General features: G+C 36.9%; 2 protein-coding genes and 1 long non-coding RNA gene across 8 annotated transcripts in view; 2 read left to right on the forward strand and 1 right to left on the reverse strand.

The window, feature by feature from the left end:
- Positions 1–292: 292 nt before the first annotated feature.
- Positions 293–20,240, reverse strand: LOC4815825 (paired mesoderm homeobox protein 1). Of its 6 annotated transcripts, none has more exons than XM_033379621.1 (6): positions 19,092–19,629; positions 14,798–15,078; positions 12,413–12,470; positions 5,774–5,841; positions 5,549–5,643; positions 5,344–5,483 (listed from the first exon to the last, which is right to left on the reverse strand). In XM_033379621.1, exons 1-6 carry the CDS (start codon positions 19,483–19,485, stop codon positions 5,468–5,470), a joined length of 912 nt encoding a protein of 303 aa, XP_033235512.1. In that variant the 5' UTR covers positions 19,486–19,629; the 3' UTR covers positions 5,344–5,467. The 6 variants fall into 6 exon arrangements, with proteins under 6 accessions (XP_033235513.1, XP_033235514.1, XP_033235509.1 ...); XM_033379620.1 differs by having other exon boundaries at positions 5,549–5,661; XM_033379619.1 differs by having other exon boundaries at positions 5,699–5,841; positions 19,092–19,625.
- On the forward strand, positions 1,530–3,281 carry LOC6901942 (sm-like protein LSM4). Its single transcript, XM_002133440.3, has 4 exons — positions 1,530–1,619; positions 1,678–1,719; positions 1,815–1,913; positions 2,952–3,281. Exons 1-4 carry the CDS (start codon positions 1,617–1,619, stop codon positions 3,261–3,263), a joined length of 456 nt encoding a protein of 151 aa, XP_002133476.2. The 5' UTR covers positions 1,530–1,616; the 3' UTR covers positions 3,264–3,281.
- The window catches only part of LOC117183950 (uncharacterized), a 33,163-nt gene continuing 25,443 nt past the window's right edge, over positions 12,627–20,346 (forward strand). Inside the window, exons 1-2 of the long non-coding RNA XR_004469095.1 lie at positions 12,627–13,664; positions 16,054–16,185. This is a non-coding gene — a long non-coding RNA (uncharacterized lncRNA). The remainder of the gene's footprint in view (positions 13,665–16,053; positions 16,186–20,346) is intronic.

A 20,346-nucleotide genomic window follows, 5' to 3' on the forward strand; every position in this document is an offset into this window, starting at 1 on the left:
CAAATCATAACCATGAGTCATTACTTGTGAGAAAACACAATTGAATTCTGTTCTGAAATTTCTGCAGCGTGAACAAAAAGCGTGCAGACTCACAGATATCTATGATGCACGTAAAGCCACTGCATCGCTCAAAAACCAGCTTTATACTTACTGAAGTGCAGTACATGGTGTCTCGAAATTATATCCGCCCACTCGTTTACCAGTTTTAGTACAATGGTAGGCGAACTGCTTATCCTTTCCGGCAGATAAAATCCAATTGTGAGTTTGGGTAAATACAACTGCGACGACTCGAGCCTGATGCGACAGATAATCCCGTATGAAAGATAAACGGTTGCAGTCTTCAGAGAGCATGTATTGAGTCACTGTTCCATTTTCTTGACCAACGTACAACTGACGGAATTCTTGAAAATACTCTACGGCCGTGCATCCAGAAGGCATATATTGGCAAATACTTGGCCAATACTGCCCAGAATCTCGTTTGAGCCATACACGAATAGTTCTGAAATATAAGTAATCATGAATAAAAACAAATTTTTCTTTGATATTATATATCGGATATTCGCACTTGTCATCTGAGACGCTTATCACTCCATTTTCTCCTGGTATTAAAATTGCAGCGTTAACATCATCCGCGCTACCATCCAGTTTACTAAGCAACTCCGGTTTCTTTGACGTGTTAAAACGATCGTTACAGCTCCGCTGAGCTGGTTTAATCTCGGCAGCCATTATATTAAAAGTATAAAACGTCCTCAATATAATTGTTTACTTGCAGAAAACGTTTATCGAAATGTTTAACCATTGATGTATGAAACACAATCGATTATACCTTAATAAATATTACATTCGACAGTTTATAGCAATGAACGAACAGTTTGGTATTTTTAGAAACGAACGAGAAGGAATGTTCCTTCTAAGGAATAGTCATACTCAGGCTGGTTGCGGTATTCAGAGAGAGATCAAAGTCATCTGGCCGTTACCTCAATTTTAATTTGATGCACATACGTATTACACAACGCAACTTCTCTGAATAAAAAGCATTGATAGCAATCTAGCGTGTAACTAGAATAACGTTCAAAATTATGTATCAAAACTATTTAATCATAACATCGAAAGTTTAAGTAGAATAGATATTTGCTTACGGTTAATGAGATGTTGAAGATTTATACGTTGCTTATACTGCATATGCGTTATAGGTAAGGGTTACGGTTATAGTGAAGGCAAAAAGTTGCGCCGCTTTCGAATGAATATTCGTCTAATGGAAATATTATAATACTTTAATACTGTAGAATACACAGCACATTTTGGGTCTATCAGCGCATCTATGTGAAACCACCACTAAACAAACTTCCTGTTTGGAACTTCCTGCTGAAATTTTTAAGGGATTCCAAGGAGTCTCGTTATGTAGTCATCAGCAGATTTTTTGACGGTTGGTAGATGGGAAATGGTACCAAGGGGAATCGATGTTTCACATCTTTCACAAAATTCCACCGTTCCTGTTTGGTGCTGTTTGGGAAAACGATATAAAAAACCATCGATGACTCAAGCACCGTTGCAATCGATGTTGGCATCGATGGTTCTCCAGTTTTACTAGTCGGTATTATTTCTGCTTTAAAAATATGGTAATTGTAAAGAAATGAGTGTAATGTACTTCCATTTAACTGTATTTGTATGTTTTAGTTGCCGCTGTCACTTTTGAAAACCGCGCAGAGCCATCCTATGGTAAGAAACATGACGGTCTCAGCCTTCGCAAGGATGCGCAAGTTGTACATTTATTGCCTCATTCTAATCAAATCTTTTTATATACATATACATAGTTGGTTGAACTGAAAAATGGAGAGACTTATAATGGACACTTGGTGAGCTGTGACTCTTGGATGAATATCAATCTACGTGACGTAATTTGCACTTCAAAGGTAAACAAACAATTCTCTTAGTTGTAAAGTTTCAGTTTACTACAAAAGTTACGGCTCACTTAATAATATTCAAAAAAAACTTGCACATTAATTTGTATACAAGGAGGAATTTAGTCAAAATTCGGCACTTTCTCTTTTCTCATCCAGAGATATGGCCATGTTCAGTATGAGAAAAAAAAACAGTTGTCAACTGGACAGTGCGGCCGTGATTGAATCGATTCCCACGTTGTTGAAGATTCCCTCAATGTTGAGCAAGGTGGGCAGCCACGATTCCTTATGCTGACTGGCTTTTAAAATATATCCAAATATTTCGTGCCGTGCGGTCTGATTGGATCTACTCTTGAGCGTGTTCAGCAGTTGTTTCTTGTTCATTTTTCTGGTATATAAATCCAGTACTCATTTCATAGATTTAATACACAACGTTGATTAACTGATTGGTCTGTAATGTATAAATGAGATGCGATTTATCCGGCCGTCTTTCAGATGAAGACGACTGCCATATATCAATTATCTCGGTATTTACTTATTACTCCACCTGGGAGATGGCCGACCAGTCTGTTCCAACTTACTCTTTTGTTCGGAAGGGGTTGGAGCCTTCTTGTAAAATAGTGGTGTTCTTTGCCTTGGGTGTAGACTTATTTTTAAGCTATCGAAATAGCCCTTCGTTGGGTATTAGCCTTCGCTTTTTTGCTTCGCCGCTCTGCCTCGACATTAACGGGGTGGGTGCTTGTTGAGTTACTGACTACTCTTCCTTACTAGACTACGAAAAACATTAAATTGCATAAATCTGTAGTAAAGGCTTAAACTGTTCCAGGATACCTTTTGAACAAATATTTTTTCTATAATCCTGACTCATTTAACTCATAACTATTGTTTGTGATCTTTGATGATAATTGTTGACACCATTTTTTGAACCACTGTGTACAAGAGGAGCCTTGTTCAATACTTAAATTTAATATCTCCGCTAAAAATATGCTGTTCACGAATGCTGTTCACCATGTAGAGGTCGTTAATTTATATTTGTTTTCCTTTTTTCAGGATGGCGACCGTTTTTGGCGTATGCCCGAATGTTATATTCGCGGAAGTACCATTAAATATTTGCGTATACCTGATGAGGTAATCGATATGGTTAAAGAAGATGCACAATCCAAATCGCGAAACAGAACAGAGCTTAACAAAAATCGTGTTGCAAACTCAGCAAATCAACGCACGGCGCGTAGCGGCAACCGAAATAATTTTGGAAATCGCAGCGGGCAATTAAGTGGAGGTTCTGGAAATAACGCTCTGCGAGTAGGCGCTTCAGGACAAGGGAACAGACTACTTGCCCAAAATAACAAAAATAGAAAATAATTTCATGCAAAAGCAGGAGAATCGGTGTATGCAAACAAGTTTTTAGAAATAAAAGTTTAAATATAAGATTTATTACTAAAAGATAAAATATTTATCATTTTATTTACTGAAAGAACCTTTATATGTACATGGGGAAAGCCCCATGTATTCCCGCATAGCTACTCTAGCTACTGCGCAGCTCCCGCCAAAATAAAATTTCCAGAACCCAGAACTATTATATACCATAGTGCGCTAGTGCGTGTGTTGAAAGAGGAGGAAAGAGCAGGTGGTCAGGCGGCGATCGAAACTCTAGGATCAACATCGTCGAACTCTGTAACCGAAAACGACTGCCGCAGGTCTCTTAATGGATCGCAGCTATATCTTTTTAGGATCCTAGGACACAGAGATTTCGATACGAATGATGGCATGTAATGACACGTGGACTTCTTTGTGCCTGGTGAAAATAGAATGCCATCATGAATAGAAGGACCGAGAGGGTATTTCGCTGAATAAAATTTGTGGGCTGCAAGAGGAGTTATTTAACCGGATCCTGAAGGTACGATTGGTCATAAAGGCTTTTTCTAAGGTCATAGAGCCTTGGACCGATATCTCACGCACGAGCTGATAGAGGACTGAGTGCACACGATGAAATGCCTTATCGTAGACAGTCGCCAGAATGAAACTTAGTTCTGCACTTAGTCCTGCAGGTTTTCCGCAGAGGGAGTGAACTTCCAACAACTATTTTGGCCAGAATTCAGAATGGATGAAGAGAGCACGGTCAATTCCCTCGGGATTCGCTTGAAAGCGACTTCAGCCAAGTATTTCTTCGTTCCTCTAGAGTTAACGTCTTAGTCGTATTAGAACTTACCAAGCGAGCAGTTCTTCCTAAGAAATTACCGAGGCTTAAAAATATCTCATCCAAGAGACTCGGCGCAATACCCTAAGGAGTATCACTTCCTAAGTAAAGTTATAAACAGTGCCAAGGTCAATTCTTTTCCGAACCTGAAGCGACCTGATCAAATAATTAAGATCAACTTAGTTATCGGATGTCTCGCCTTCTCGCGCAAATCACACGCCGGATAACATTTAACGGTGAAAACCAATGAATGGATAGACTTATTCGTTCCAATTATTGGATTTCAAATGTTCAGAGGCTTATGAAGGGTGCGGTGAGCTCCTGCAAGCTATGCATTATCTAGAAAGAGAAATTGCAAAAACCAAATGGTGGGTGAACTTTCAACTGAGCGAAGAACCTTTTCTTGCCCAAACTCAAAGTTGAACTGTGAAAAGCGTCACTTAGAGGTTTGGACAAAATGCTGCAGCTTAACCGTTTATCCTTCGATTTTAACAAACGATACCTTAAACGACGCAACATTAATTAACCTATACCACCACAATTCAAACTCCCGAAGGAAAATTTTTTTTTACCTTTCCCGAGTTTTCAAAGTTAAAATATTGGTTCATAGCCGATTCCGTGGGCCTAAGCTTGGCTGAATTAAATACGGACGTGGTTCTTATATCCAGCCGCAAGAATGTCGACGTAGCGACCTTCCGAGGCGGCTCCGACGACATTAAATCTTCTGGAGCAATTCACTCGCCTCTCCTTCCGCAAGCACCTCGAGGCAGTCAGCAAAAGACAAGCGACTTAGGTTGCGCAATTTCAGGGATTTCGAGGGGATCCAAATAAGGTCGCAGACTTTTTATCCAGTCAGTCATGTATGCAGCACCAAACTGGGCAGAGGCGGCGAGAGCCAAGTCCTACAGGAAAGGACTAGATGCAACGCACCGACTGGGAGCTCTGCGAGTGTGCTGCGGTTTCCGGATCATGTCGGACGATGCGGCACTGGTCATTGCCGGGATGTCTCCAGTATTGGACCTCTCCGTTTGTAATCCTTTTTTCCTTATTGTCCTGGCTTAGTTCGTAAAAATATTCTACTGTTGAAAAAACTAAGCTTTTTTTATTATATATAATATAATATATTTTATTTATTAATGGTATTTTAACATGGATACTATTGAAAGTATTTTACATCTTCTATTCCAAATATATACATATGTGTATGGTGTTTACTAAAGAACCATATCAGTTTCAAACCCCAATGATTCAGAGTGTTTTTTGGCTTTCATTCTTAAATCTGCGATACTTGAACGTTTGCTGTGAGCTGCGGCAAATGCAGCCAAATTTATTGAATACTGTGGCACCGAGAAGAGTCCACTTCCATTGGTTATTGCAGCAGCATACTGAAATACACATATACATGATATACCAAATTTGTGATCATACTTAAAACTATGATGTCATATACCTGATGAGCGGCCACCGAAATAAGGGCTGGATCAAATGCTGAAAACGCTGCGGCGACGGTGCTGGATATATTCTTAGTCCCTGAATGTGATATTGCTGTGGTATATGTCGGATCTACAGTAACATTTTTGCTATTGTTTTTATTTCTCACTGATTGTGGATTTGTAGAGGTCGCAGTCACAGGGATCGATGCAACTATTGTGTTTTGTATGGTCGCCAAACTTACATATGGCGGCATGCGGCAGGGTTCCATAGGAGTCGTGAGTGAAGGGCTTCGACTGCGTAATGCGATTCCTTTGAAATATATGTGTGGTAAAAAAAAAACTTGTTTAGGTTGTTATTCAGATTAAAGTTACATCTTCGACAAGAAGTTTCATATTTTAGTTTATTATTTATTTTGTGCACCATTTTGTTCACTGAGCGTTGCGCAACGTAATCGCACTTTAACCTTTGTTCGCTTAGCTTCATGCTCTCATTCCATTATTTATATCATTATAAAATTATCATCTTACGACCACGACATAGCCGATCAACGAAGAGTACACCACGAACAACCACAGTGACGTTCTTTGCACAGAGCATGCGAAGGCGTCACTAAGCGCATTGCGCCTTCAAAGGGCATATCCCGATATACTGGTGGAACCACTCCAATGGACGAGGCCTTCCGTGAATGCATAGGCGCTAGAAGAGCATACCTTAGGTCGGCGACAACATGAAGTGCGAAACTGGTCGCGGTAGTCAGGCACCTATTCCCAACGCCAGATAGACGAATTGAGAATTGAGAGGACCGACAATACGCGACACCAAGTACCGTCAGTAATCCCACAAGAGGTGATCAAAATAAACAGCAAAGCACCAGGATCTGACGGCGTTGCCAATCAGGCCCTTAAACTGGCCAATAGCCAGTTACCAAAAATTGTTGCGTAGTCTTACACCAACTGTGTGCATAGACAGCAGTTGATCAAAAAAACAGGTTGGCCTACAGGCCTATTTGCCTCATAGACAACGCAGGAAAAGTGCTGGAAACATTGTCAGTGCAAGGTTAAATGACGCAATAGAGGCCATTGGAGACTCCAGTGGCTTTCCGACAGCTTTCCAGCCTTCAGGAAGGTTCGCTTAATACGTGATGGGGTGGTTAATGTTTGTGGCACAGCCAGAAAAGCTATAAAATGCACACGATGGCTCGGTGGGGAGAAAATAAAACATATCGATACCAAAAATTTCTGAAAACGGGAGCATCTAAAATCGAAAACGAAAATTTTGGCTGAAAACTTAGTCCGAAAAAGTAAGTGAAAAACGGACCCTGGCTCCGAAACGCAATGGTCCAATGCGGTGCAAAAATTGCCAGGAATACTGTACGCTACGATCTGTCTGCTCACGACTCAGATCTAACTGTACTGCTAACAAAGAAAGTTCCAATACCAAAAAAAGTGGAAACTGCGGAGAAAACCACACAGCAAACTATAGAGGCTGTGCAGTTAGAAGGGTTAAAAAGCCGTATACGCTTTCGGACCTATCACCCGATCAGTCGCATGTTCTACTATGTCGTCTCCAATGCCCGGAGTTCGTGGAGCATCCTTACAGGCTCCTAACGCACAGAACCAAATGGCTTTAAGACAAGAAAAACATGTTTCCACATTGACCGAACCGCAGATAACCACTGAAAAGACATCGACTGCTGGAATCAAGGCAGAAATAATCTGGTAATTGAACACCTTGTTTTTGGAAAAGCGACCTTTGCGACATGAATGGCAGTCACTAAGTCTCTAGAAAGAGAAGAAGAAGATGAGACCCAACGCCGCTACATAGATACACTGTCACCAACCCGCACAAAGAATAGCCTCTGCAGGGCCCTTCGAAACATAAGCGCTCCAATAGAAACAGTCACGAGATTACGGAGTCCCAACGCAGTTGATCCCGCAGTGACGAGGAAAGAACTACTTACAAAATGTTTTGCAGTTTTGACCCTGCCACTAATTCGTTTGTACTCCAATCGTCATCACGTGACTCTTTACAATTACTTTCAGAACCCATCGAATTTCGGCTGAGAAAATCTTCTGGCTTTGACCTAATGCCTCCGAAAATTATAATAGAAAAATTATCGTTCGGTTAAACACATCTGAAAGCTTTTTGAGAAAAGCACGGAACGATTGAGCAGACGCTTTACGTCAGAGATACGTACTGTATTTTAAGAATGGGAATATTGTACGGCGTTATTGTATTCGTCGCCCAAATAACAAATACTTCTTGAGTCGTATGTTACAAAAGATTCTTTACCGTGTCACATAATCGAAGCTGGAGTGCCCCAAGGCAGCATTCTCGGACCAATCCTCTACGTCTTGTACAAGGCGGATGTAGACCGCCGTCTATTAACTGAGAGAGATTGTTTGCAGATTGTTTGCAGCCACAGACATATTTTTTATATGGGCGTATAAAATTAATAAAATTAACTAACTAATTGTACAAATAAAGTACAAAACGATTTGATTACTTGTGATTAGTCACTTTTTTGAAAGTGAAGATGCATAAAATAAATAAAGTTTGAATGCAGTAGACTATAAGACTAGCTCTTAAAGTCTCTGAGCACTAGTCGCTCATAGGAACGGACAGACGGACGGAAGTCGGTCTCAATCGACTCGGCTATTGATGCTGTATATATAATTATATGTACATATACACTTTATGGGGTTGGAAACGCTTCCTTCTTGCACTTCTGTTTATGTGGTTTCATGGTGCGAAATTTAAAAAATCTAAAAAACATGAGATGGAATAATTTAACCGCTAATTACTTAAAGTTGGGGAGGAAGAGATCTGTCGTGCCGTTTTCGTCTGTCTTCTAAAGTGCCTTAAGCTATTTCAATTTATTAGATTAAACCAAAGAAAACACTTTAAATGTATACTAACTAAGTGCTGGGTATTAATACCGTGAATCACAACGTTTCGACTGTTTTTTTTTACTATATATATAAGTATATATATATATATATAATGTATATTACTAGAGGACATGCTGCTGAAACAGCACAGTAGCTCAACAAACATATCAATGTGGGAAAATTGGGTCTCTGGAGAGGGAAGAAAGTGTGAAAAATTGCAACACTGAGAAAAATGGGTGTTCAAAATGAATCAAATTAATACACTCGACCCTTCATTTACGTCGGAATCATACCTCCGAACAAATCCTTTAGACTGCATGATCATAGATCCAAAGTGGGAAGAAAGAAGACTGTAATCGATGGGTAACATTGAATAACTGAAAAGAGACGCTAAATATAGCTTGATGCGATCCATCGTAATTTAGAAGCCGAATGGCAAAGAAGCGCAAAACGTCCTTTTGAAATAAGATAAAGAGAATATACAAAAAGCAAGTGCTTAAGCAAGTGGGGGCTAGCCCCTAGTATTTAATAAACAAATATAATTTTCTTTTTGTTCTAGCGACCTGTAAATAATAAATTAAGGAACAGATTACCGGGGTGTCCGATTGAACAAATAAAACAAACAATTTTTGTTTGTCCAATTTTGGTTTAATCAAATCTATTTGTATACAAAAACATAAATTTTGTTTCTTTTTACCAATTTTCCTTATGGCACTTTTAGTTATGCTTACATTAAATGGAGAAATAAACTAAATGATTCATGAGGGTGGATATCAACACGATGAAGTAGTATCCATTTAAAATACCCAGCATTCGTTTGAATCGTTGCGAGACTCGGGGCCGAGTAATTTGGTAATTTATTACATGGTAACCGCCCCTTTACGAGGGTTGCGTCTCACAACCACAGGGACGTGTTCCGTTTTTCTAATACATGAAAGCTTTTACAAATTACTGTCTAGGGACCTCTGCTCAGGTAACGTATTGTTTATGCAATCTGTGTTTTTTCTGCACTGACTATAAAAAATCTGCTACTAGATGCTGTATTCAATTTTATCCTGTTTTTTTTTTTTAATTTTTCCAACATTTACATTTGGTAAGTTTTCTGAATTATTTCTCTCTTTACATAAAAATGTTTTTGGTAGTATGGTTGTATTAAAAGTCATTAAAACCATATACTTTTGGGCCGATATTATTTTCAAAATTGATTGAAGCTCAGAACACTAACCAGTTGGGATATAATTTCATTGACTGTTATCTAAAAACCTTTTAAAATAAGAAAAATATCACTTTCCCGGCAATTTTATAATCATGTTTATATATTAGGCATATATATTTTTTTGGAAAATCAAAATAGTTCAAATATAGTTCCACACTTCAGTGAAGTGAAGCTTAAGGATGCAAAAGATCTAATAAGTAAAAATGATCTTAGAATGCGGTAGAAATATAAAAAATTTTAAGTATATGCATTTTTAATGTCTATTGTCTTAAATAGGCATAAATATAGTAAATATGTAAAAAAAAAACTCATTAAATAATCACTTAAATAATAATGTAGTATTCAACAAAAACAGATACTAAAAGCTAGGCCTTATATGGGCGGTAGAGGTGGACGTAGTCGGATTTATCCGAAAATTATCTCATTTCTTAATTACAATCGACACTTACAAATCTCCAACTTAATTTTTCGGCTGTCTGGCCCAATGTGCCAATGTGTGTGCTCTGAAAATTAGAGCTCAATCCGTCATGCAGCTACATCTGCTCAATTTTTGTAAGCACAAATAGAATTCCCTTCGGCAGTATTTACACTTTTTTATACAGCGACACAAATCCCTGCTAGCTTAATCAAATTAAATATTCCAGTAAAAAGCAGAATACAGAAACAATTGGCTTAGCCTAGGAGTTCATGAATGGGCTACAAACATTGGAACGAGGGATGAAGGAAACGACAAATAATAAATAATTGCGAATCTTTTCCAGAACTGAGAAACCATTTCAATTTGTTGATCAATATTTTTATGAACAAATTACATCTTCTTGTAAAACTAAGAATAAGGCTCCTATGTTGTAATTATTAGGCCTACAAATCGATATTATTTGTGATACAAAAAATTGTTCATTATAAATAAGATTCCATTTTTTGGCGGAGTATGTTTTAAAAACTGTGCAATAAAATGGATTTTAGCCGTTCATAGAAAGCTTAAACAAATTTCAATTAAAACAGAACCCATAATTAAAACAAAAACCACACAATTCATTACAAAATTTCAGTGCCCCAAGTACATCAAAAAAAGGATGCCAGCGTTTAGTTTTAAGTTAAAAAACAACTTGCAAATGTATATATTATGCACATATGACAAGTTTAATAATTCAAGACACAAAAAATCTTTTTTATTTTGTATATCGTATTAGATAATACGATTTCCTATGGTATTGTATTAATAATAAGCTTAATAATGTTTTGGTCTTGATCAGTTAATAGATCTCAGAGTCTATAATCGGAGAAACCCCGATTTTTGTGTGCAGACTACTCTGATATCGTAGTGCTACATGTGTATCCCCAAATTTTCTACGAACCTTTGTGTAAACTTTGACTTATCACTAAAGGGTGAGTTTTGTTTCCAGCTTTTACTCAACGGAAGTGGACCAGTTCTCTTTTACTCCACCCTAGCTGTCTACAAGTGAGATTCAAACTGGTATATCGTGAAACAATCGGGTTCAGTGTGATAATACAGGAGTGTGCACACAAAATCCGATTGCTCTTGCTCTTATAACACTATGCATCGCCACTTTTTTTCCACAAACCAAACCGACTTTTGCTAATAGATTAAGTTATATGAAAAACGCAGCAGCTCTAAAAGCATTCAAAAATAATTTTTTTTAATTTCCAAAAAAAAACCCTTTTCCAGAAAAAACCATAGTATATATTTTAAAACTATATTTAAAAAAAAAATTAGTTTAGCTCATTCAGTTAGCAAAGTCGAATGTTACAAGACTAATTGCCGGAGTTATAAAACCGTACAGCCGTATTGTTTCAATTTGTGCAGCTCTAATCATTAAAACCAGCAAACATTACCCAATTAAAATATATAATTTGTAACCCCTACATAAAGCGAAAGTCGGAAAGTATTTTGTAAGCTTCCACCCTCTAAGGGCCGGCTTCTCGACTTGGTGTTAACAGCTGTGTGTGCAGGAATATTTTCGGCAAGCCGCTTCCGCTTCACGAACGAAAGTAAACAAAAACAGCTGGTGCAATAGTAGTACCAACAATTTACACTAGGCAACAAAATCGAACTTTTTTGATTGATGTGTGGCTTTTTATGTGTAATATATTTTTTGATGGTGTGATTTTTTTATTTTTGTTTAATGTTTTTTAAGAGGAAGTGCTTCTTTTATTTACATAACTTAAGTATTTATCGTATTTATTATATTGAACTTTGCAATTCTGAAAAGCTGATAAATGCAGTTTTTCCGTTTTTTTTGTGTTTTAAAAGTTTGACTTTAAAAATTCAGGAAAATTCGAAATGAATTATTGCCTATGCTTTATTGTTGTTTTTCAATAGGTTTATTAATTAGGCGTCGTTTAGGGTATCGGTTGTAGAAATCTATGGATCAAATTCCAAGGTTCAGCCGTTTCACCAAACCTTCTAGAGTCGAATTTTCCCATTAAAAACCGCTCGATAGGATTTCATGCCAAAAATTTTAATATTTGTAATGGTGTATTGGTAAGCTGAAGCTAGATTAGCTTTTCAGAATTGCAAAGTTCAGTACAACCAGATTTAGGATACTTAAGTTACGTGAAAAAGGAAGCACTAGCTAAAAAAAAAGGACACCTTTTTGAAATAAATAAATAATAAATTAAAACCCTTGTCACAGAAAGAAACATTAATCTATTAAACATTTTTAAAGTCCCAAATATATCAGAAAAAGTTTGGTTCGAAGCCCAGAAACCGACAGTTATTTATTTTTTCCAAAAATTCTTTTAAACTTACCTTTATGAATTTGACTTTCATGTTTTCTACATTTTGCTCGTCTGTTTTGAAACCAAACCTGAAAGTAAGTGAATAAAAAGGGCGATATAATTTTTTACTTCTATACCCTTGTATGTATGTATGTATGTATGTATTACCAATTTATATTATTCTTTGATTTGCAGTAATATTTTCTTGAAATTAGCACTTTCTAAATATTTTAAACTTATAAATTTATCAAAAGTATAATTTTTCCACTTGTTTCGATTTTATGCACATAATAGTCGTTCAATTAAACATTAAATGCATCGATCACTAAAATCGAGACGAAAACAGCCATTTGACAAAAACATTCAAAACATTTTCAGACAACGGAAAACTTTTCACCAATACAAAAAATAGACTTGTCAATTTGTTCACAGGTGCGGGTCGAATTGTCTTGAAGCTAGACTATATCTGATTAGTTAAATTCTCTATTCATTTTTATGAATAATATTACAAATTTCTTTAATTTCTCGAAAAGTTCTTGTTTGTTGTCGAAAACAATATTTGGTGTGGAATAAAAGCGATTCACGGCTCCAAATGTTTCTTTTGTACATTCGAATGAAATTAGAAAAACATTTGAAAAAGGGCTTTCTTAAAAAAAATCCGCCGCCATGGTTTTAATTCCCGGTAAGCACAGAGTACAATTTAAGTTGTCTACATCTATGCTCATTTATATATGTATGTACGTAACAGCCGGAAGTGTCTTTTCTTGATCCTTTTTGGAGGGAACTGAGTGGTGGCAAGACGATTGCGTTGCAACTCTGCATTGACCACTTACGATAGTTCAATAGTATCACCCGAAGCACGGCCGGTTGTTGTTGTAACATCTCTTGGGATTGACTGATTGATTGGTTGACGTAATCGTGGTAATCGATGTTTTGTTATATGTAGTTGTCTTGCAAGGTGTTTTTTACAAATTACATTAGAAAGGTGCATTCCATGAAGTGTTATTTTTCAGAATAGTTCAACAAAGAAGTGTATTGTGGTGTTAATAATGAAGATATAATGAAATGTCAATTATACAATATAAAGTGGCTATAAAGGGCAGTTGTGTATTTTTTTTGTGTACGAAACTAGTGTATTGTGTAAATGTACATACATATGTATGTAGAGTATCACAGAAGGAGATGAAGTAAATTGAAGCGAAAAAGCCTGCTTTAGGTTTGAGATTTCCTTACGCTCGTTGATCAAGTCCTAACGGATCTAATTACTTCATCGACGCTGAGAGGTATGTTAACTAATCTATTGCCGGTAAAGGAATTGTTTATGTTAAGGTGGATTTCATCTAATAGTTTCATCTAATACGAGTTCGATTCATTACTTTTAGGAGTTCTTAATGCACCTTGAATATCCAGAATAACAGTTTTCTTGTATCTTGTAAAATCTGCATATTCTTGATTAGCATCAATATTCGATTCGATACAGCCATGTGTTGTTTACAGACAATATATGAGCCGAAAGCTTTCGAAACATCGAAAACCGAAAAAGCACAATTATAGACAATAATCATAACTACCAGGCACCATAAATACGATCGAATACGAAGCGTGTATTGGCATGATAGCCAAAGTGAAGAAAAAAAACACTTATGTCTGAGTGCTCTGGCCTAGCACTCGCTCTCCTTCTCCTTGTCTAGCGTTACCCCCCTAGTGGAGTGTGGCAGAAATCACGCTCAAATAGTATTTCGATTCGGTTCACAGAGAAATAGTGGGAGAGTGATAGATGTAACGGACAGTGCGGTTTGAAATCAGCAAGAATACTATACTGGTAGTTAGGAGGAAGGGCGATAGAAGTAGTACAGGAATATATTGTATATGTTACATACCGGTTGTACCGCTTATGACTTACTTTTGTAGAAAAACCGGGAACAAAATCTGTACACAATGTAATATATTCGTTTACCAGTTTAAAAGTGTTTAAAAGTATATGTGGCTTTTATTACAATTGGGGTGTCATGTCATGAATGGAAATCTTTGCGAGTGGAATTTCCTAAACAAGTGAAAACCCCACGCTGCCAGCAGACCTGATTGAGTATTTAACCTTTAATCGGCCCCCTGATGCTGAAACAATTTTCTTGCTTGCCGTACTTATGACGAAGGGTAGCAAAAACCACTTAACACCCCATAACACCCCATATCTCGAGGAAGCTGTGGTGGTTGAAAAATCCAGCGCAATACATTGTGTTCATGCTTTTGCAATTGCTTAGAACAGACAATTTGTCTTTTTGTCATTAGTACAAGTATAATGAAGATATAAATTGAGAATCAATTTGTGTTCAGGGTGCTAAGCGGGGTTGTTTTTGGACATTTTCCGGGTCATGTCATTTCGCAGAAAATTTATGACCAATGCTTAAATAATTACCTGCACTCTAGCCTCGCTAAGCCCCAATCGCTGACTTAATTCCTCTCGCATAAAGGCATCAGGGTAGTGTGTTTCTTCAAAGAGTCGCTCCAGTTCGTTGAGCTGATCGAGCGTAAAATTGGTACGGGATCGGCGCTGCTTATTAGTGCATACCATAGATGAGTGTCGTATTGCTGCTTGATCCTTAGAGCTAGCCTTTTCATCCATAGCAAGGTCATCAGTTGCAAATTTTGGCGTGCTACTGTCGTCTGAGGAGTCACTTACATTACCAGGAGCTAGTTCTGCAAAATTTCACAATCATATTGATATATATGTCAGGATACTCGAGTAACTAAGGCTATGCTGAAGGCCTATAACTATCTTAACGGTCAGAAGGCGATACCCTTGCGGACAGATCGCTGCTATTTGGCAATACATTAGATTTATTAGATTTGGATACAATTCGCATCAGCTATAAAAACCATAGGAAGTACAGTAGATTATCTGAATTACACGAGACTCCGCTAAAGCACTTTTATAACTTCTTAAAATTTGATCAACTTACGTCTCCATTCGGTAACTCTGCCTCAATGTAGTTCTTACTTTCCTCGTCATACTACCCTTTTTCATAAACCCAAAATACTACCAGATGTTGTTGGGATCTTTGTTCAAACGTCTGCAGCTTTGCCTTTTGGCCATATATTTATACAGTGTCTCGTTTTCTTGAACTGCGTTAGTATCAGTCTATCAGTCCTCAGACTAACAGTCAGATATATCTATTCGCAATTTTGGAAGAAAGTTTAAAATGGTCGGGGCTCTAAAATGGGCGTAAAGCAAAATAAAAATAAAATCGAACGATACGCAAATGTAGTTTTGTATCTTTTGTACAATTTTTAATTTTTAAAGTGCACAAAATAAGTATTTATTTTTTTTTTCATCTAATTTTTTGGAAAGTCCAATTCCCGGCCAAGTCCAGACGATTTTTTAAAGTCAAGCTTAAAATGGAAAATTAGAAAAAAATACTTATGCAAAAAATATATTTAAGAAATAGAAATACGAGTATGTGCACAAAAACTGATTCCCCCTTTATCATATTATGAATTTGTGTTTTAAAACAAGGTAGAAATAATGTTAATTTAGCTCAAGTATTTTTTTAAGAAGCATGCATTTAACTTTTCTCTTTTAAGTACATTTTTCTCCATATTTTAAACAGAAAAATTGTGAATTATATATGTTAAAACATTTTTATAAATTATAAAATTTTGTTCTTTAAATAGCTTGATCAATTCCGAATTAAAGTGTAACAAAAGTTGTGCCAAATTGAACAACACAGAATCAAATTTTTGAAACGAGCTTTCGGAAAACGAGCCACTATGCGACTATTCGAATATAAATATATTCCAAAGACGGTAAGCCTTTTACAATTTTTAAAATATTTAAAAATATAATTTTTCAAAGATTTAAGAAAATTCCACTCTATCCATAAAAATACAAAACCTCAGTAAAAATTATTGTTAATTATTGTAGGTATATGACCCCCCGATTGCTAATACAAAAGCATAGAAAAATGATTAGTGTTTATACCCGGTACTAAATGAGTATAGCGGAGTGTGTAACGGCCAGAAGGAAGCGTTTCCGACCCCATAAAGAATATATATTCTTGATCAGCATTAATAGGCGGGTCGATATTGCTATGTCTGCCTGTCCGTCTGTCTGTGTTGTTTGGTCCCCAGTTCTCTGAGAGTATAAGATCTAGAATAACCAAAGTTTGATTCCAGACTCTTGTGACATCACAATTTGACCATATCTGTCCACATCCACCAAAATGCTGAGTCTGAATCGGATCAGATCATTATTGCAGCCAGAAGGAATAAATTAAATTTTATTGACTACGAAACGCCCCTTCCCCGCGCTTACTCACTCTCTCGCTCTCTCTTTCTTACGGCTAGTGTTGTGGGAATAGAAAAAATGAAACAGATGTAAATAAAAAATGGAAAGAGATAAAATTGAATATATTATAGAGAATATATTACCGATATTAAAAGAGATATAAAATTTATTGTTAAGTTACATAAATCATAAGCCCACTTACATATATACTGACTATATATACCCTCTCGTTTTTATAAATAGCCCTGACTTGCTTTCCACTAGAAACAATACACCGTTGCTTCGAACCACTTAGGGTTTTATGCTCGGACTGTGATTCCCTGTACCACATCAGAGAATTTAAAAACCACTAGTGATTTTCTATATGTACATAATTCGTACAATTCGCTGGATAAACGTGCAAGGCTATTGCGGAGCGGATTACTGAGTTTACTACGCCAGCCTCTAACAATCGGATATGTAACGATACAGTGTTAGGTCCTTTATTGTTATCCATATATCCTAATGATCTACCAGTGAACTGGCAGAAACGTCCAGTGTGTGCCAGTACTAGTAATAAAATGCATTCCGTAAATCATAAAAAGTCGTAATGTGTGGTAATTTAATACAAGCAATCTTGTATTTGAAAGTATTTGATGATCATACGATGAATCTGGCACAAGCTTATCCATATGTCAGGAAATGCAGAGTTCGGAAATGCCGATGAATACCGATGAAGGCCTTCAAGCCAAGACTACTTCCAATTGCGCAGCCGTTGGAGAAAGATTTTTGACTTTGCGAGAGACTTTATGGCTTCAGGAACTGAGCGCCTGCCCGATTCGAACACGAGAATAGAAGTTGATCAGTTGGCTACCGAAACTGATGCTAACGGTGGGCGATATCGCTGCCAGTGTACAACTTCTAATGAGATTCCTAAGCATAGCAGCACCTTTAAACACCCCAATTGGAATCCACCTCTTGATAAATCTGCAGTTTGTTTCTCCAAAATCGTATTAGACTCCTTGCGTGCTACAAAGGGTCCTGCGAAAATATTCAACAGCAGCTCGACGACCACTGGGTTACATTTAACATTTCTCAGTATATGCTAATGATCTACCTAATGATCAGTCTTGTGTGTATGTGAACTGCATTTACTTGCAAAGGACGTCCAAAAATATGTTAAAAATTCCATTAACATTAAAGAATCGATCATCATTCTAGTGCAATACGACGATTATCCTGTGTGCAATCAGCGTGCAGAATCATATGCAGAAAAGCTGAAGTTTTAAGTTTCTGGCCTATGTCCCATTTAGCCTTATCAAGACCCAATGGTCATGCTGTGATGCTGTGAGCGAAATAATTGAACAAATAGTCATCCTTGGACATTAGTATGACGTCTATCAAAAAGAATTGCCATGATCACCTCTTGTTAAAAAATGTGTGTTTGCGTTGTTTCCTACACAATTTAAAAATCGGTCATAGAGAGGCTCGAAAGTTGGTCGGAGTTGTTTTAAAAATTAGGAAAATCAACTTATAATGCGGATCGTACTCTACTCAACTCAAAAAATCACTCAACACATTTTTTGACCACCCAAAATATGGAATCAAAGTGTAATCTGCCTTGCAGATATTTCCTCAAATATAATGGGATTTTTTTTTCCAGTTATAAACAAAATTGAGTGGTCAACGTTGACCACTTGAGGACTTGTTTTAGAGATACTTCCGCAACAGTGCTGTGAAAAACTCTTCAATAATTTGCATTGGGCGGTAAGAATTAATCCCTTAATTCGACCCAAACTAAAATATTGAATAGTGACTCGTATTTCGTAACTTCACCTCAAAAACGGAAAAAAAAAATGTTTTTTTCTACAAAATAATTATCTGGTCTTAATATTTTCCAAACTGTATATATCCATTGGCTTTTCAGAAAATGTACTGTATAAATACAAAATTAAAATATCAGTTAATATGTTTAAATTTTTGAAATCGGAAGCTCATTAGCCGCCGCTTTTGCATTGTAAGAATTTTACGATTTGAGAAAACCGGAGCACAAATTTTTACGATTGGACTTGCGATTTGCGATAGCCGGAGCATGGCTGTACATTTATTTTTCAAATGTCGTACACCGCATACGTCTATATACCTATACCCGATGCTCAAAGCCTACAGGAGGATAATAAATTCGTGTAAATGAAACACACAAAAAAGTGTCCTATTTTTTAAAGATGATTTACAAGAGTGGGCAAAAAATTAGAATCTGATGCAGACCAGGGTCTGGCTGTCGAGCGCACTCAAATCATTCGCTACCCTAATAGATAGGTAAATGCTCATCACATGGCGACATTATACGTTCACATTTAAGACTACATTTAAGGCACTATTTGAAAAAATCAACTATATTCCATGGCGAGATTTGGTTTGTTCATACATATGTTTTCTTTTTTACCTCCTGACCTGGTTTCCGTCTGCAAATCCTCGGATATTAGCCAGTTTCTTGGCTTCGACACATTTGACTGAAGTGTACTCTGGCTTGAACAGTGTTTTCTGAACGTAGCATCCTTAGGAGATGGTTTGTGTTCATCTCCAACTGTGTTTTCTGTGTTTTCTGTATTTTCCGAAATAGAGATATCAGTTATATCAATATCTACAGTTTCGTCGTCACTGGTGCAGTTATCGGTATAACTTTCGCCTGAACTATTGGAATTTACGAGGATGGAATTTGTGGTTTCCGATTGTTTTTGAATTCGCACGCCTGTCATTGAGGTAAACAAGTCATGAACGCGGTTGTTGGTTAAATTATATTCAAAGGATTTGGTTACAAATTGTGCCAATTTCTCCATAGCTGTGGAGTAGCACCGGCTCGTGCAAACGCCGTTAGTCACTGATTTTAGAGTCTGTATATATTTTATATGGCCTAGCTTAAGTTGCTGTATCGAAACTAAGTTTCCGACTATTTTACAAGCAACGCCAATAGCTTTTGGAGTGCCTAATCACAATAGCACGAAACTCCACCTCGCTCTTTACGTCTGCGCATGTCATTAGGTTACTCCTTAGCCCGTCATTCGGATTACATTACGAGAAAGTTATGAGTGCTATTAACCTGTAAATAATACAACTTTTTCTCCTAAACCTAAATAAATGTACACGTATTTTAGTTACACAGTAGTCATGATTTATTATTTAGAATTTGTTTACGCCATAATTGTTACTCTAGGATCTATGAGCTTAAATATACACACCTCAATGCAAATTGAAAATTGCTCTCTCTTTATCGCGAACACTTACAATTCAACCCCCAGTACAGTGTACCTTCGACTCGTAACACTAGCGAGCCCTGCCCTGGCGATGTTTTAAGTTGCTCCCATTGGTCTGCACATCATCCCCTGTGTTTTCAAAGTGGTTGCACCCCGGGCGATTTGAGCACACTTTACTATTATTGGTTATGGCCGTTCCAAAATAAAACCAGTTTATCCATTAGGCGGCAACGAAACGAGTAATCAATTAAAGTAAAATTTCAAATGTGGGAGGAGTTTTGGCTTATAGGCTTTAAAATGTGATAATCCGTTTGGAAGTCGTAAAAGGAAATAGTCTTTTCCACAAAAAGGTGCGTACTGTAATTGAAGCAAATGTTCAAATATGTGAAAATTCTTTTAAAAACTTTCAAAATGGGTTAATTATAATTTTTTTATTTATTTGCAATA

This window comes from Drosophila pseudoobscura, chromosome 4, assembly GCF_009870125.1.
Source record: "Drosophila pseudoobscura strain MV-25-SWS-2005 chromosome 4, UCI_Dpse_MV25, whole genome shotgun sequence".
NCBI classification, from domain to species: Eukaryota; Metazoa; Arthropoda; class Insecta; order Diptera; family Drosophilidae; genus Drosophila; species Drosophila pseudoobscura.